The 15,645-nt window shown below is 40.1% G+C and overlaps 1 protein-coding gene across 1 annotated transcript; it reads right to left on the bottom strand.

Moving 5' to 3' along the window:
- Positions 1 to 3,237: 3,237 nt before the first annotated feature.
- Positions 3,238 to 13,881, bottom strand: LOC118808887 (endoplasmic reticulum protein SC65-like). Its single transcript, XM_036571770.1, has 7 exons — positions 13,132 to 13,881; positions 11,167 to 11,316; positions 10,658 to 10,829; positions 9,380 to 9,508; positions 9,112 to 9,257; positions 4,671 to 4,754; positions 3,238 to 3,757 (listed from the first exon to the last, which is right to left on the bottom strand). Exons 1-7 carry the CDS (start codon positions 13,597 to 13,599, stop codon positions 3,587 to 3,589), a joined length of 1,320 nt encoding a protein of 439 aa, XP_036427663.1. The 5' UTR covers positions 13,600 to 13,881; the 3' UTR covers positions 3,238 to 3,586.
- Positions 13,882 to 15,645: the final 1,764 nt, after the last annotated feature.

Genomic DNA, 15,645 nt, shown 5'->3' with positions numbered 1-15,645 from the left:
AAAAGTGAACCTTCAGACAGGCGTGTAGTTAATGACCCATTGACATCCACTTATGAACCAATTGTCAGTGATTAACCACTTAATAAAAATCAATGCAGGCTTGTTTTTAATGGACTACTCAGTGTAATCCTTTGTCTACCACTGCCACCAGCCTGCCTTTCCCCAGGCTGGAACACGATAACTGTGCTTCGACACATAGTTTGTAGTCGTGCTCTTGTATTGTTAATATATTTATGGACTATATTGCACAAGGTTATTTTTTCATTTTGTTGTTTATGTTGAGTTCACGTGTTTACACCCAGTTTATTTATTCATTGCCTCAGGTATGAGGTATGGAAAGTGCTTTTCCACCTTAATTTTAAAGCTGACCTTAAACCTGACAGCGCACAGATAGCAACGGTTCGCAGACTTACTTCACTCTCTGATTGGACAGATTAGAGAGACTGTAATGGCTTTTTATCTCCTTCAATAGCACTCAGCACTCACACGTACTGTATTCTGAATGTCGTACTCTGAATGAATGCCGATGTCTGCCCATAGCCACAGAGCACAATCTTTTTCTGTACATTGTTGTTGTATATGACCATTTAGGTGTACATATCTGCATACATTAAGTATTTGTATATAAACATGACTAATACATTGACCAGCCATAACATTAAAACCACCTTCTTGCTTCTACACTCAGCTCCACTGACCATATAGGAGCACTTTGCAGTTCTACAATTGCAAACTGTAGTTCATCTGTTTACATACTTTGTTAGCCCCCTTTCACCCTGTTCTTAAATGGCCAGGACCCCCACAGGACCACCACAGAGCAGATATTATTTGGGTGGTGGATCATTTTCTGTGTTTTGGGCTGGTACGAGTGGATCAGACACAGCAGTGCTGCTGGAGTTGGACTGTGTCCACTCACTGTCCACTCTATTAGACACTCCTACCTTGTTGGTCCACCTTGTAGATGTAATTTTAGAGACAGTAGCTCATCTGTTACTGCTTATCTGTGTTGGTCATCCTCTAGTCCTTCATCAGGAGTCACAGGATGCTGTTGGCTGGATATTTTAGGTTCTCAGTCCAACTGCTATGTCTGATCCACTCACACCGGCGCAACAGCACCACGTCATTGTCACTGCAATGCTGAGAATGATCCACCACCCAAATAGTACCTGCTCTGTGGTGGTCCTGTGGGGTCCTGACCACTGAAGAACAGGGTAAAAGGGGGCTAACAAAGTATGCAGAGAAACAGATGGACTACAGTCTGTAACTGTAGAACTACAAAGTGCTCCTATATGGTCAGTGGAGCTGATAAAATGGACAATGAGCGTGGAAACGAGATGTACTTAATGAAGTGGTCAGTCAGTGTATATGTATATTATTAGGTATAATAAATGTCAAAAGATCATGACATTAAGCGCCATGACTTCATTCATGCTAACACATGCTATGAATCTGTACCCATATAGCAAATGTATTCCATAATATTGCGACATCTGATTGTACATTTATGTATAAATACTAAAACCTCCTGGAATTACGTCTTCCAGGGTGCAAGACTGTGTGTAAATACAATGACACACTTGACCGAAACTTGATTGAATGACTGAGAGAAAATGCAGTTGAGGATCTTTTTGTCCACTTTCCATTTGAACTTCAGTTCCATTCCTTTAGAAAGGAGTTTTGATGAATGCGGAAACTGTGTTGCGATTAGGTTGAAAGACGGTGAGTCCTGCAGACTGGACAACCTGTGACGACCTTTTGAAAAGAGCTGGTTTTTGAAGAGAGCCTATGCTGTTTAAGAGACTGAAATAAAATGACAATATGAAAACCCTTCTGTGTGTCGTGTGTTGATACTGTGAAACTTGTGGTAGTTTTTAGGTTTACAAAGGAAAGCTTTAAAGGGGGATTTTCCAAGAGGTTGAGATGTAACAAAGTTATTCAGAGTGGTTTGATGTGAAATGGTTATAAATAAACTTGCTGACTGTACAGTGGTGGCCTACAACACAAATATAGCCACTTTATGTACTAACCAAAATGACCAGAGAACCTCTGTACTTCTCTGCCAGGCAGATTAAGAAAAGTTTTTAGACTGTTACGACTCTGGGTCATGATGTTTTGTTCTGTGCAAAAAGACAAAAACTTTCTCAAAACTATCAGGCAGTGTATTCATAACCATTTCATGTACTTTCTGTGAAGGACCTTTTAGGGGTATTAAATTCAGATGTCTGGTTCCTGTCACCACCACTGTGAACACTGTATGACTTTGTATTTACCTTTTATTTATTTAGAATTTTACGTCTACTTGACCAGGATATCACTAAGCATTTTGCTTCTGTACTTGTCATATTTCCCTGTGAAGCACAGTATCATGTCTTTGAGCTGAGTGGTTTCTTGTGACCAGAGCCCAACAAAATTCTGTCCAAAACTGACCCGAGCCCAACAAAATTCTGTCCAAAACTGACCCAAGCCCAACAAAATTCTGTCCAGAACTGACCCGAGCCCAGCAAAGTTCTGTCCAAAACTGACCCGAGCCCAACAAAGTTCTGTCCAAAACTGACCCGAGCCCAACAAAATTCTGTCCAGAACTGACCCGAGCCCAACAAAGTTCTGTCCGAGAACTGACCCGAGCCCAGCAAAGTTCTGTCCAAAACTGACCTGAGCCCAACAAAATTCTGTCCAGAACTGACCCGAGCCCAGCAAAGTTCTGTCCAAAACTCACCCAAGCCCAACAAAGTTCTGTCCAAAACTGACCTGAGCCCAACAAAATTCTGTCCAGAACTGACCCGAGCCCAACAAAATTCTGTCCGAAACTGACCCAAGCCCAACAAAATTCTGTCCAAAACTGACCCTAGCCCAACAAAGTTCTGTCCAAAACTGACCCGAGCCCAACAAAATTCTGTCCGAAACTGACCCAAGCCCAACAAAATTCTGTCCAAAACTGACCCTAGCCCAACAAAATTCTGTCCGAAAATGACCCGAGCCCAACAAAATTCTGTCTGAAACTGACCCGAGCCCAACAAAATTCTGTCCAGAACTGACCCGAGCCCAACAAAATTCTGTCCGAAAATGACAAAGCCCAACAAAATTTTGTTCCCGATTCTGTCCCATCATTACCCAAAGTGCTGAATAAAACCCGATAGGATAACAAAATAGGATAATACGAGGACAGCCATCATGACGATGGATACAATTTTACATTATACAAAATAATATGATGAAAACAATCAGCTGTCTAAAATTAGGTTGAAATTCTGCTTTAACAAATGTATTCCTCAAGCATCGCCTTCCAGCAAATGTTTTTAGTCTGGATAAACTTTCTATAATGCGCTTTTCTCATGATGTGTGTGATGCTGAAATAGCAAAATATTAGTTTTATCTGTTTAATCCCTGAACTCCCTGGGTGAACAACTCTGGTCCCGGTGCCGGTGTCCAGCACAGTCTGGTGATTTACCTGCTCAAACATACCTGATTCAACTGATCTGTTAAATGCCAGTTTTTTGGGGTGTGTTTCAGTAGGGCAACTACCTGGACACCAGCCCTCCAGGACCAGAGTTGGGCACCCCTGACGTAGAACATCTTACATAGATTGTCAGATTGTCATAAGTTGTCGGTTCTCTGGTTCTCCAGAGTCCCATTTACTCTTGGGTTCCTGACTCCATTTTGCATAGATGCCTTCTTCATAATCTCCATTTCCTTCAAACTCCTCATCCAGAGAGATGCTCTTCTCCACTGAACGTTCCTCTTTGGTCCACATGACGTCCTAAATGAATAAAAGAAGTTTAAGTTCTGAGTAAATACACCAATTCTTCAGTGGTCAGGACCCCCATGGACCCTCACAGAGCAGGTACTATTTGGGTGCTGGATCATTCTCAGCACTGCAGTAACACTGACGTGGTGGTGGTGTGTTAGTGTGTGTTGTGCTGGTGTGAGTGGATTAGACATAGCAGTGCTGCTGGAGTTTTTAAACACTGTGTCCACTCACTGTCCACTCTATTAGACACTCCTACCCTGTCAATCCATCTTGTAGATGTAAAGTCAGAGACGATAGCTCATCTGCTGCTGCACAGTTTGTGTTGGTCATCCTCCAGTCCTTCATCAGTGGTCACAGGATGCTGCTGGCTGGATATTTCTGGATGGTGGACTATTCTCAGTCCAGCTGTGACACTGAGGTGTTTAAAAACTCCAGCAGCACTGCTGTGTCTGATCCACTCAGACCAGCACAACACACACTAACACACCACCACCACATCAGTATCACTGCAGTGCTGAGAATGATCCACTACCCAAATAGTACCTGCTCTGTGGTGGTCCTGTGGGGGTCCTGACCATGAAGAACAGCGTAAAAGGGTGCTAACGAAGTATGCAGAGAAACAGATGGACTACAGTCTGTAACTGTAGAACTACAAAGTGCACCTATATAGTAAGTGGAGCTGATAAAATGGACAATAAGTCATAATGGTCATATGGTCATAATGTTATGCCTGATCGGTAAAACAACAATTCAGAAAGTTACTGTATACAGTACCTCAGTATATCTAATCCAAGTACAAGTTTAACCAAAATGCCTACAATATTAATCCTGCAGTCAGAATTTTGTGTTTCAGAGGGAGAACGGGTTTCATCTCGATCCTCGATCGTGCAGTTACACATTCAGAGCTAACCTGCGCACATACCTCATCATGCTGCTGCAGGTATTTCTCTGCATACTCCAGCATCCGCCTCTGTGTGGCTGTTTGATTAAAGTATCGTTCTGCTTCCTGAGAACCAAGAACAAAAAACATTATATAACATTTTTTCCATTTCACTGGTCTTACAAAAACACTGCATGACAAAACTAGTGTAGCCATTAGAAATTCTTTATACACTCTTAAAAAAGATGGTTCTTCAAGGGTTCTTCAGTAAAGAAAATGGGGTAACACTTTACTGTAGGGTGCTGTTCATAAGGCTACATGACAGCTACATAAGCTTGTCCTCACAACTGACATAACCCTACATAACTGTTCATAAATGTTTATTCCAGCAGGCATCATTCGCTATAAAGGTTACGTTTGCCAATTTTGATCAAAGTCAGCTAAAGTAGCCTTTATGACAGATGTCGCCTGTTGGAATAAGCATTTATAAACAGTTATGTAGGGCCATGGCAGTTGTTAGGACAAGCTTATGTAGGTGTCATATAACCTTATGAACAGCACCCTACAGTAAAGTGTTCCCGAAAATGGCTCTAGAACCATGGATGTTCAAAGAAACCTGTGCATGATTAAGGGTTCTTTGCTTGGTGAAATGGTTCTTCAGATTGATCGAATGTGCTGTAGATGGTTCTATGTAGAACCTTTTTAAAAAAGGTTCTATATGGCACCAAAAAGGATTGCGATGTCAAGTTTGTAACAACATAAGAACCCTTTTTGATGCTATATAGAACCATCTACAGCATATTCTCCATCAATCTGAACAACCATTTTGAAAAAAGGTTCTAAATAGCACCAAAAAGGGTTCTTTCACTGTCACAATATCAAGATACGATGCTGTATAGAACCATGTACAGCTAAATCATGCTAATAGCACTGAACAGCTTCTCTACCTTCAGAAAACCCAGCCCAGTTGTGCTCTACACTCTTAAAAAAGAGGGTTCTTCAAGGGTTCTTTAGTAAAGGGAATTGTTCTATATAGAATCATTTCATGCTTGTTGTTAGAATCTTGACATCAGAATAATAAAAGAACCCTTTTGGTGCTATATAGATCCATCTATATCACATTCTCCATCAGGCTATAGACCCATTTCACCATGCAAAAAATAATTTAAGTATGAATTAGCTCTCTTTAGAATTCATGGTTCTATTTAGAACCATTTTCTTTACTAAAGAACCCTTGGAGAACCATCTTTTTTAAGTGTGTACAGTAGCTACAACGCTACAAATCATAGCTATTAGCACTGAACAGCTTTTGTTCCTTTAGAAAACTCAGCCCAGTTCTGCTCTACACAAAAAGAGGGTTCTTTCAGGGTTCTTTCCTTGAAGAACCATCTTTTTAAGTGTGTACTGTAGTTGCTACTAAATAGAACCATTCAATTTCTTAAAAAACTCTTAAAGAACTGACTTTTTAAGGAGTGCAACAGTCACAAGTTCACCCGTCAACCAGCACAATGAAAAATTCATTGACCACCCGCAGTCCTCTCACTTACAGAGATTCTGAACTGACCATTACATTCTCACTAACAGCTTCATTACCACCTGAATGGCTTTGCTGGTGCTCTCACCTCTCACACAGGAGCTTTGGAGCTTTATTTTAGGCCAAAAGGAACCAAAAAGAGAAGAACCGAGTCTTAGTTCTCACACTGAATGTACAAAGAAGTTCAATGCAGTTCTACCAGTTACTCAGTAACTTACAGAGGCATTCTGCACACTTAATAATGCTTCTTCAAGGGTTCTTTAATGAAGAAAATGGTTCTATATAGAACCATGAACACTCACAGAACCCTTTGCATGATTAAAGGGTTCTTTGCACAGAAAGCGTTCTTCAGATTGATGGAGAATGTGCTGAATATGGTTCCATATAGAACCCTTTTGAAAATGGTTCAATATAGGACCAAACAGCACTTCTATTATTACAAGCTTGACATTGTAACAATAGAAGAACCCTTTTTGGTGCTAGAACAATTTTCCTTACTAAAGAACCCTTGAAAAACTATCATTTTTAAGTGTGAGGAGTTTAATAAGTGCTTTGTGTCAGCCTGTCCTGACTGCTAGCCTAGCTGCTGATCTACAGGCTAATAAATACAACCAAGCTAGCATTAGCATAACTCTTACCTCAGTCATCTAACAAAATCATAAAAAACATCAATTCTGTCTTTATTCTTCACAAAATGGACAGCAGATGCTGTTTTTATGCTTTCAGTGAGAGAAAAGGACCCAATCTGAGGTAAGATAGATAGTCAGTTAGCCAGCTTGCTAACTTTAGCTTCTTCTCCTCTGAGTAGTTGCTGTAATTTGAGTAATCAATTTTCACCATTGTGAAGATGATTTACTACAGTTACACAGTCACTATAAGATACACCGATCAGGCATAACGTTATGACCAACTCCTCGTTTCTACACTCTTTGTCCATTTTATCAGCTCCACTTACTATATAGGTGCACTTTGTAGTTCTACAGTTACAGACTGTAGTCCATCTGTTTCTCTGATACTTTGTTAGCCCCTTTTTACCCTGTTCTTCAGTGGTCAGGACCCCCATGGACCCTCACAGAGCAGGTACTATTTGGGTGTTGGATCATTCTCAGCACTGCAGTAACACTGATGTGGTGGTGGTGTGTTAGTGTGTGTTGCGCTGGTCTGAGTGGATCAGACACAGCAGTGCTGCTGGAGTTTTTAAACACCTCAGTGTCACTGCTGGACTGAGAATAGTCCACCAACCAAGAATATCCAGCCAACAGCGTCCTGTGGGCAGCGTCCTGTGACCACTGATGAAGGACCAGAGGATGACCAACACAAACTGTGCAGCAGCAGACGAGCTATCGTCTCTGACTTTACATCTACAAGCTAGGAGTGTCTAATAGAGTGGACAGTGAGTGGACACTGAGGTGTTTAAAAACTCCAGCAGCACTGCTATGTCTGATCCACTCATACCAGCACAACACACAAACACACCACTACATCAGTGTTACTGCAGTGCTGAGAATGATCCACCACCCAAATAGTACCTGCTCTGTGAGGGCCCATGGGGGTCCTGACCACTGAAGAACAGGGTAAAAGGGGGCTAACAAAGTATGCAGAGAAACAGATGGACTACAGTCTGTAACTGTAGAACTACAAAGTGTTCCTATATAGTAAGTGGAGCTGATAAAATGGACAATGAGCGTAGAAACAAGGAGGTGGTCATAATGTTATGCCTGATTGGTGTTTTCTGAAGTGTTGTCTGATTTCCTTCTGCATTCGCCAGCTAGCGAAGAAAAAAAACTACTGCAAAGCAGTTCTGTAAAAGTTACTCTGACCTTCAAGATACATCATCAGAAGGGGGCTCCACTCTTTAAACTGGAAAGTCTTGCCTTAGAGACACTGCAGCACTGCTCTAGCAGATGAGTAGACACATCTTTAATACAAATGGAGTGTCCCAGTTTTGACCTGCTACTTTTGTACTTCTATTAAAGCTGTTTTATCAGTAATAAAATGCTTTTATTTAAAGGGGAACTCCACTGATTTTCCAAAAATTCTACGTAAGTGAATGGATAAGATGTAAACAAAGTCATTCAGAGTGGTTTGGTGTGAAATGCTCCATTGTTGAGAAACTTAACGAATCAGAATTGTTCAGTGGTGGTGATAGGAACCGGACGTCCACCTCTAAAAGCTCCCTCACAGAAAGTTATTACATGAAATGTTTTTCTGATGTCATATGATAGTTTTGTGATAAAGTTTTGCCTAAAATGTATTTTGATCCATTCGAGGATTTTTCAGATTTTCCACTATTTTATCATCATCATTACATATATAAACTCAGAAGACTCGTGTAGGTTCACTGGTGGTTTTGGATACTAAATAAAATGGCTATATTTGTGTTGTCATGGTGACCCCTGGTTCCTATCAGCACCACTGTAAAGAAATCAGAGCCTGTAAGTTTATCTACAATGAACCATTACACATCAAACCACTCTGAATGACTCTGTTTATGTCTCAGTGACTGAATTATTCAGAAATATTGAAAAATTGGTGGAATTCCTCTTTCAGTAAGTATTTTACCAAAGTACCGATGCAGTATGGGTTTAGGATACTCTGCATACCTCTGTGTGTGTGTCAATAACTGGCAATAGCTTTGAGTTTGAAAGACACCCAACCTTAATCATTTGTCTGTTGAAATTCAGAGTAAGTCCAGTTATAAACTAATACAAAAAGGCAGACATTATGACATTCTAATAACCTATATTAATGTTGGCTGATCTTGCTCATAGTTAATGTTCTAAATCAACAAAATAGCTAATTTCCAGTAGAATATGGCAAAAATTAAGTGAGTGAGCTACACTAAGTCTAACATGTTCGAGAACTGCCCAGGGCTTCTGGTGATGTGTCTTCAAATTCATCTAAATTAGATTTTTCGCTGAACTATTGACTTAATTGGACTGTGCTGACCGGTCGTGGGTAGAAGTGATGCTGCTGTAGACCCCACTGCTGCCTGTATTCATGGTAGTACTGCATATTCTGCTGCATGACTTCATCTGAAGGGTCAAACAGCATGTAGCTGGATGCGCAAGGAACAGCTCTGCGAGCGTCATTCACTACAGACAGAAAAAGATGAAAAGAGATGCATTGGAACGCTTCATGAGTGTAGAAACAAGGAGGTGGTTTAATGTTATGGTTGATAATTGTGTGTATACATGCATTATACTCACATACTTACTTTTATAGTAGGCAAACTGGAGATGATGGTACATGGTGGCCACAAACTTCTCCACAAAGAATCCTCCCACATTGGGCATCAGGTTTTCTTCACATTTGACCTTACACCTTAGAGCCTCAATGCAGGTGTCTGCAAAAGGGGCATAGGAGATGATGTAATGTTATTACACTTAAGCCTGGGCAATAAAATGATAACTATAAGGAAATCAAACTTGTTTATATCAAAAGATTATGCCATTCTGTTCCTCGGTCCAGTTCTAGCTGCAGATGTTTAACTTTTAGCAGTTGCTGCTTCTGAACCCTACGTGGCACTGTATATCTTTTGCCCTCTAGACAGGGAGGAGGAAGAAGTCTAGCCATTCACTAACAACAGCACAAAACAGCAGGACATTTAGCAGAGTTGGCTATTGTTGGCTATTTTTAGTGCTGAAATTATGGAGTATGGAATTATTTCAGTAGCTGCATTTTATGTACAGTTAGCACTGATTTCATGCCACAGATAAAAATGTTCTGAGCTTACTATAAAGAAAATGAAAACATATCAGTGCCTTAAAAGCCTCAAAACATGGTATAATTATTCATATTACTGAACACTGATGCTAGTGATCATGATGATGGTGGATTAAACACCCCAAGTGCCATATTTTTAACTGAAAAGTAATCAAACTATGGTAAAATAAAATAAAGTTCTTGTACAGATTACTAGAAAAACTTCATGTATGCCTAAAATGCACTAGTAGTTAAGCTAAACATAGTCCTATTAGGCATTCAGTTCTTATCTAGCCTGAAGCTTCTGTTCTTTTGTCCTATACTATATTTAAAGGAAGGGACAGCCACTGATAGGTCTCCACAATGCATGGTTTGTTCATCAATCATTATCGCAATATTGGCCTTTTCAGTACTGATATCACAACAGGTTATGTTATGCAAATGAACCCTCTCACCAATCACAGTGTTTTTACTGTGCGCTGTGAGTGTCCTGACCAATCATAGCTCTAGATGAGTTTCCATGGGTGTTTCGATGAATGAAGATGTTCATGTAATCCAACAAAAGTGAATTATTTTGGTCAATATAATGCAGGACCAGATGAGTGAAGAAGAACAAGGCAACACATGTCTTTACCAATTAGACCTGGGTGATTTCACAATATTGTTTCACAATATTGTTGTGACAATAAGCATCGTCTACCTGGATATTTAAAAAGTGAATCACCCAACTATTTAATCAATACTCTCTCAATGTTTTACCACTGCAGGGTTGAGAGAAACTAATGCTAACCTGCTAAAGAAGCATCCAGTTCTTCGTGCGTTACGACATCAACCGCTCCCTCACAGGCCGCAGTGCACAGAGCATGTTCATGTAGGTACTCTCTCAGTGCCTCTTCCATATCAATGACAGAGCCACTGTAGTCTCCGGAGTTCAACAGCAACACAGCGGTCAGGAAACTCCTCTAAACAAAACACAAACACATTAGTCATCATCCAAACAAGACAGTCTCATCTAAAGTGACAGTTCACCAATAAATCTGTTTTACACACTTTCCCTCCTTATGGCAGTATATGGATTTCAAATATGTCACATATGTTAGCATATATGGATTTCACATATGGACAATAACAGTAACCATTCAACATACATACATACATACAAGTGTGATTAAATAGTGAAAATTCTATATTTTGGCAGCATTTTTGGTTAATAACAGAAAATGCCGTCCTTCTTGATTAGCGAGTCATATGTGCTTGATGTGTTTTTGCCCTCTGAGTGTCCATTAAAGCCAGCCTGACCTCATACAGTCTCTCTTCGTGATTGGTGAGGGAGACCTCCAGGCCAAGAATGCTGGTGTAAATCTTCATGCGTTCCACCATCAGTGTGTCTTTTGGGTTCTTCTGCAGGTACGTGTGTGCTGCTGATGCTGCGTTCTCCGTCTCGTTCAGCTGAGGAGTTCAACGTGAGTTCACTCTTAAGGTGATAGTTTGGACGCAGCAGAAAATCAATCAGTTTCTCTTACCTCAAATGTGGTTGATCAGTGGTGTCTGAAGTTTGCTTCTTTAGTTTTGCACTGGAGCTGCAAGGCTAATGTAGCTAATGGAAGCTTATGCTACACAAACACTATGATGATAAAGACACTGTATGACATGCTGTTATCTACAAAATGGACAAAACATCTCACATAGCTAAAATGAGTTGTAGCATACGGAGCCCCTGAAGGGACGTGGTGTGTTTTTTTTTTTAGATAAAAGTCTGGTGTGCACCAGATACTATCAGGTGAGCACCCAATACTGTCAAGTGAGCACCAGTGGTGAGCACCGGCTGTGCTAATTATCCTCCATCATTCCATCAAGGAGGAAGACGTTTATGACTTTTTAGAGTTGTGACAGGTGGCACAAGAACAAATAAAGTCACTTAAAGATGATAATGTAAGTTTATTTGTACAGGCAGCCATAAAAACCTTAGTAATTTACCAATTTATCCCTTTCAAAGCGATATAGCTAAAGGTAGGCTGCCTTTGCTAGATACAGTTAGCTAGCTAACATAGCTAGCTATAAGGCCTGCATTGTTCTCTATGCAATTTATCTTAGGTTTGGTGAAACGACACATTCGTAGCTACCTTTTAGTTTAGGATATTTAGCTACCAAAGTTCCCACAGTTTGCTAACAGTAGCATTTTGCTACTAGTTTGTTAAAGAACACTGTCTGCGTGCTCAGTCGCTTAAACTGCATAAGTAGTAAACTTGCCCGGACATGGCTTTTTTGCATTAAGACTATACACAACCGTGACAAAAATGCTTACCACATAGTTCTGGGTAACTAGTTTTGAACACTACCTGCCATTTCTGTTATGTCTGCTAACTGTGTAGGCTAGCATCACACTGAGTCAGAGCGTGTGGGGTCACTTATGCTCTCTTGGACCTTGAAAACAACGTTTGTCCATGTTTAAAGAAACATACATTGTCAGAAACCACACAAGCAAGTCTATTTTAAATGACTTAATTACTTAACACAGTTTAAGGGGCGTTGTATAGTGATTTAGGCCTGCAGTTTGCACAGTGCAAATTGGTGTCCTTACACTTCCATTACCTGTTAGCTACATTAGCTTTGTAGCTCCAGTACAAACTAAAGAAGCAAACTTCAGACACCCAACAAGGGCAGATCTACTACATTAGGGTAAAGAGACAGTCTGTTAATTTTGTTTTTGATTGAACTGTAAGTTAATTAGCATCGGTAATGGTATCAGCACTTTCCATGAATAGAGATCAATTTATGTCCCGTAAAAGCAATAAAGTGACTGTTGTTTATTATTTCTGTGAAAAGTGAAAGGATCTGTACTTTGAATGATCACAAAAACACATGTGTCCAATACATGATTAAATAGGGGAGTGACATATTTTGACATATCGCTACTGTTTGAACAAAACAGATTATTTGAGATCATTTGAAAATGCTTGTTGCTCTTTACATTGTGTGTTAATTTTATGAAGAATGGACCAACAGAAACAACCCAAAATTACTTGGAAAAATTCTGGTTCCATTGACTTACATTAAAAGTAAAGTATCTTTTTTCCTTCTCCTGTAAAATTATCATTGTGGAGATATGAGGCTTTGTTCTGACAGCAGGAATATTTTGAGGGTATTTTTTGTAAACAAGTAAGACTTTTTACCAAACTGTTCTTTTTATTCAACACAAGGTTTTTGCTCTATAAAGTAATATATAGAAACTTTTCCAACTGTGAAGTAAAACAGCTCACCCACCTCGTGATAGGCAAAGTGTAGATACTGGTATGGCGTCCGTCTCTCGAAATCCTCTGTAATTTCTTTCCTCAGAGATCTGAACACAGAGGGTGGGAAGCGAAGTTTGCACCTCTTCACGCAAGACGCACGCAGAAGAATGTGCCAGAATGTCCGAAGCCCCGGGTCAGCGGACTGACCCACAGCAGGGTCACCGTCTAGATCACCATGTCTGCAGCTGTTGCAGCAGAAGGCCACACTTTCCTTCATGAGCCGGTACAGACGGAGGCTCAGCTTCATGTAGGTGACGCTTTCTTTCCAGTTTTCCGCCGCATAGTGGTCAAGGGCTTGACCGTAGGCAAACTCAAGGGTCAGTGGATAATCTTTGGGGCCGTCTCCAGAAAAAACAGCTTGCGGAAGTGCAAACCAGACAACGAGGAACAAAGAAACTCCCACCACACATGGCTGCTTGGTCATCATAGAGCTGGACATTTGGCCGTTGTCATAACAGCATGTTTAAAAATATCCAAACTGAACTGCATTCAGAGTCCTCTAGAATGAAGATGTGGGAGACTGTGTGTGTGTGTGTGTGTGTGTGTGTGTGTGTGCGTGTGTGTGAAAACACTTAAGGGACTTGGGGGCTTCCGAAATATGTGCAGGGGATCGTATGCAAACAGGCAAAAGGAGGGCCGGCGTCTCAAATAGCCCAGCCAGTGGTGCTGATCACTGTGAACACAATCATCTTAACAGTCATTACTGTTTAAAGGAATAGTTTGGAAAAATCCAGGTTTACCCAGATTCCCTCTGACCCCAAATGTAGTCAACAGGCCAAGAGATGTTTGGTGTCCAAAAATTTTCTTCTTTAGTTTTGTTGCATAAGGCTAATGTACCCCTGCTGTAAAAACCAGCATGACTGGTCACCAGCAAAACCAGAATATGTTATGTTTTATACAACAGTTAGTTGTATAAAGCAACAACTTTGACAGCTGTAGGAGCCATTTGAACGTTTTTACTTCTTACTTTGCCACAAACAGAAAATGGATACTTTTAAGATCACATTTGACTCTCAAAATGAGACTACACTAAATTCCCAAACTGTCATCACCACTGAGCAGCTTTTCAGTCGGCAGCTGTGACAGAAGAACAGCTAAACAACCTGGAATCAGCCAGAAATTAACCCAACGCCATTCGCCAAACTAAATGGGCTGTAAAATGCTTTACAGACTGGCTGGGACAAAACAACATTAAAACGGATCTAGTAAAAATGGACAAAACTGAGCTAAACCTGATATTGCGGTAGTTTTATGGCTCAGTCCGTACTTCAAAGGGCGAGGCTTACAGCAGACTGTGCAGCGAGTGGGCGGAGCTCGTTACTCTGACGTAGCAACAAGCTGCAAACTATAATTTGGTGGAAAGAACTGCGAACATTAAAACATATTAAACGCTGTGTTCACAGCCCAGTTTATTAGTTTCGTACTTTATTTATTGAACTGTTGTATAAAAGCAATAGAACACTCGAGGTTGTGTGTTATCATGAATAACATCACAGCTGTGATGATCTATGGCAACCAAATCACAGAATGTTATTTCGCAATAACACACTCCCTCTTGTGTTCTACTGCTTAATTGGATGCTGGTATTCTGGACAGTAGCAATGGGAGCTAATAAACTGGGGTCAGATTCACGAAAACTTTCTTAAGAAAAAACTTGCGAAGGTTCTTAAGACAAACACGAAGAAGTTCATAACAATGTTCTTAAATGCAATTCTCGAAACACTTAAGACGTTCTGAAATTTTCTTTTAAGATGATATTAATTATTGTTTAAAGATTTTTTTAAGAAGATCTTCATTGTTTTCTTATGTAGGCAACGTTGCATTTTACCATGTACCATTAATGACGCAAAGTACATTTTGAATTGGTACTAACTGTTATTTCCATTATTAGGTTAATCTGCTCAGAGGAGCAAAATGGGGGGAAAACATCAAACCAAGTGTTTAAAAAAAATAGCAAACAAGATTTAGAGGTGATGAGGAAAAAACAGCCAACAGGAAAAATCCTTCTTCCAAAATACAGTAGGAGGATGAGCAAGACTAGATAAAGTGATAAATTTAGATGCTGACCTTGTCAAGTCCTCCAGCCTAAGACGAGTGTGAGGCTGAGGTGAGGTTAAGAAAACATTTAAGAACATAACATTTTCAAGAAAAACGCTTATTCTTAGAATTATTCTTAGGAAAGTAGGAAAATAAGATAATTCTTAAGACGTTATTTGAAGAATAATGTTTTCGTAACTTTTTTCTTAAGAATGAAGTTACAAAAAAACACATTTAAGAAGATTTTCTTTCTTAAGACACCTTTGTGAATCCGGCCCCTGGTCACCAGCAAAACCAGCATATCGCTGCTGTCGGAACAAAACCTTGTATCGTTTTTCATTTTTTAACATAATTTGAAAACACCTTTTGCTTTTTACATCGTGTGTAAATTTCATGATGAATGGACCAAAAGAAATGGCCCAAAATGACTTGTGAAAAAGTCTGGTTC

The sequence above is a fragment of the Colossoma macropomum genome, unplaced genomic scaffold (genome assembly GCF_904425465.1).
Source record: "Colossoma macropomum unplaced genomic scaffold, Colossoma_macropomum, whole genome shotgun sequence".
NCBI classification, from domain to species: domain Eukaryota; kingdom Metazoa; phylum Chordata; class Actinopteri; order Characiformes; family Serrasalmidae; genus Colossoma; species Colossoma macropomum.
Note: the sequence above shows the minus strand (reverse complement) of the source record. Positions and strands in the feature narration are given on the sequence as shown.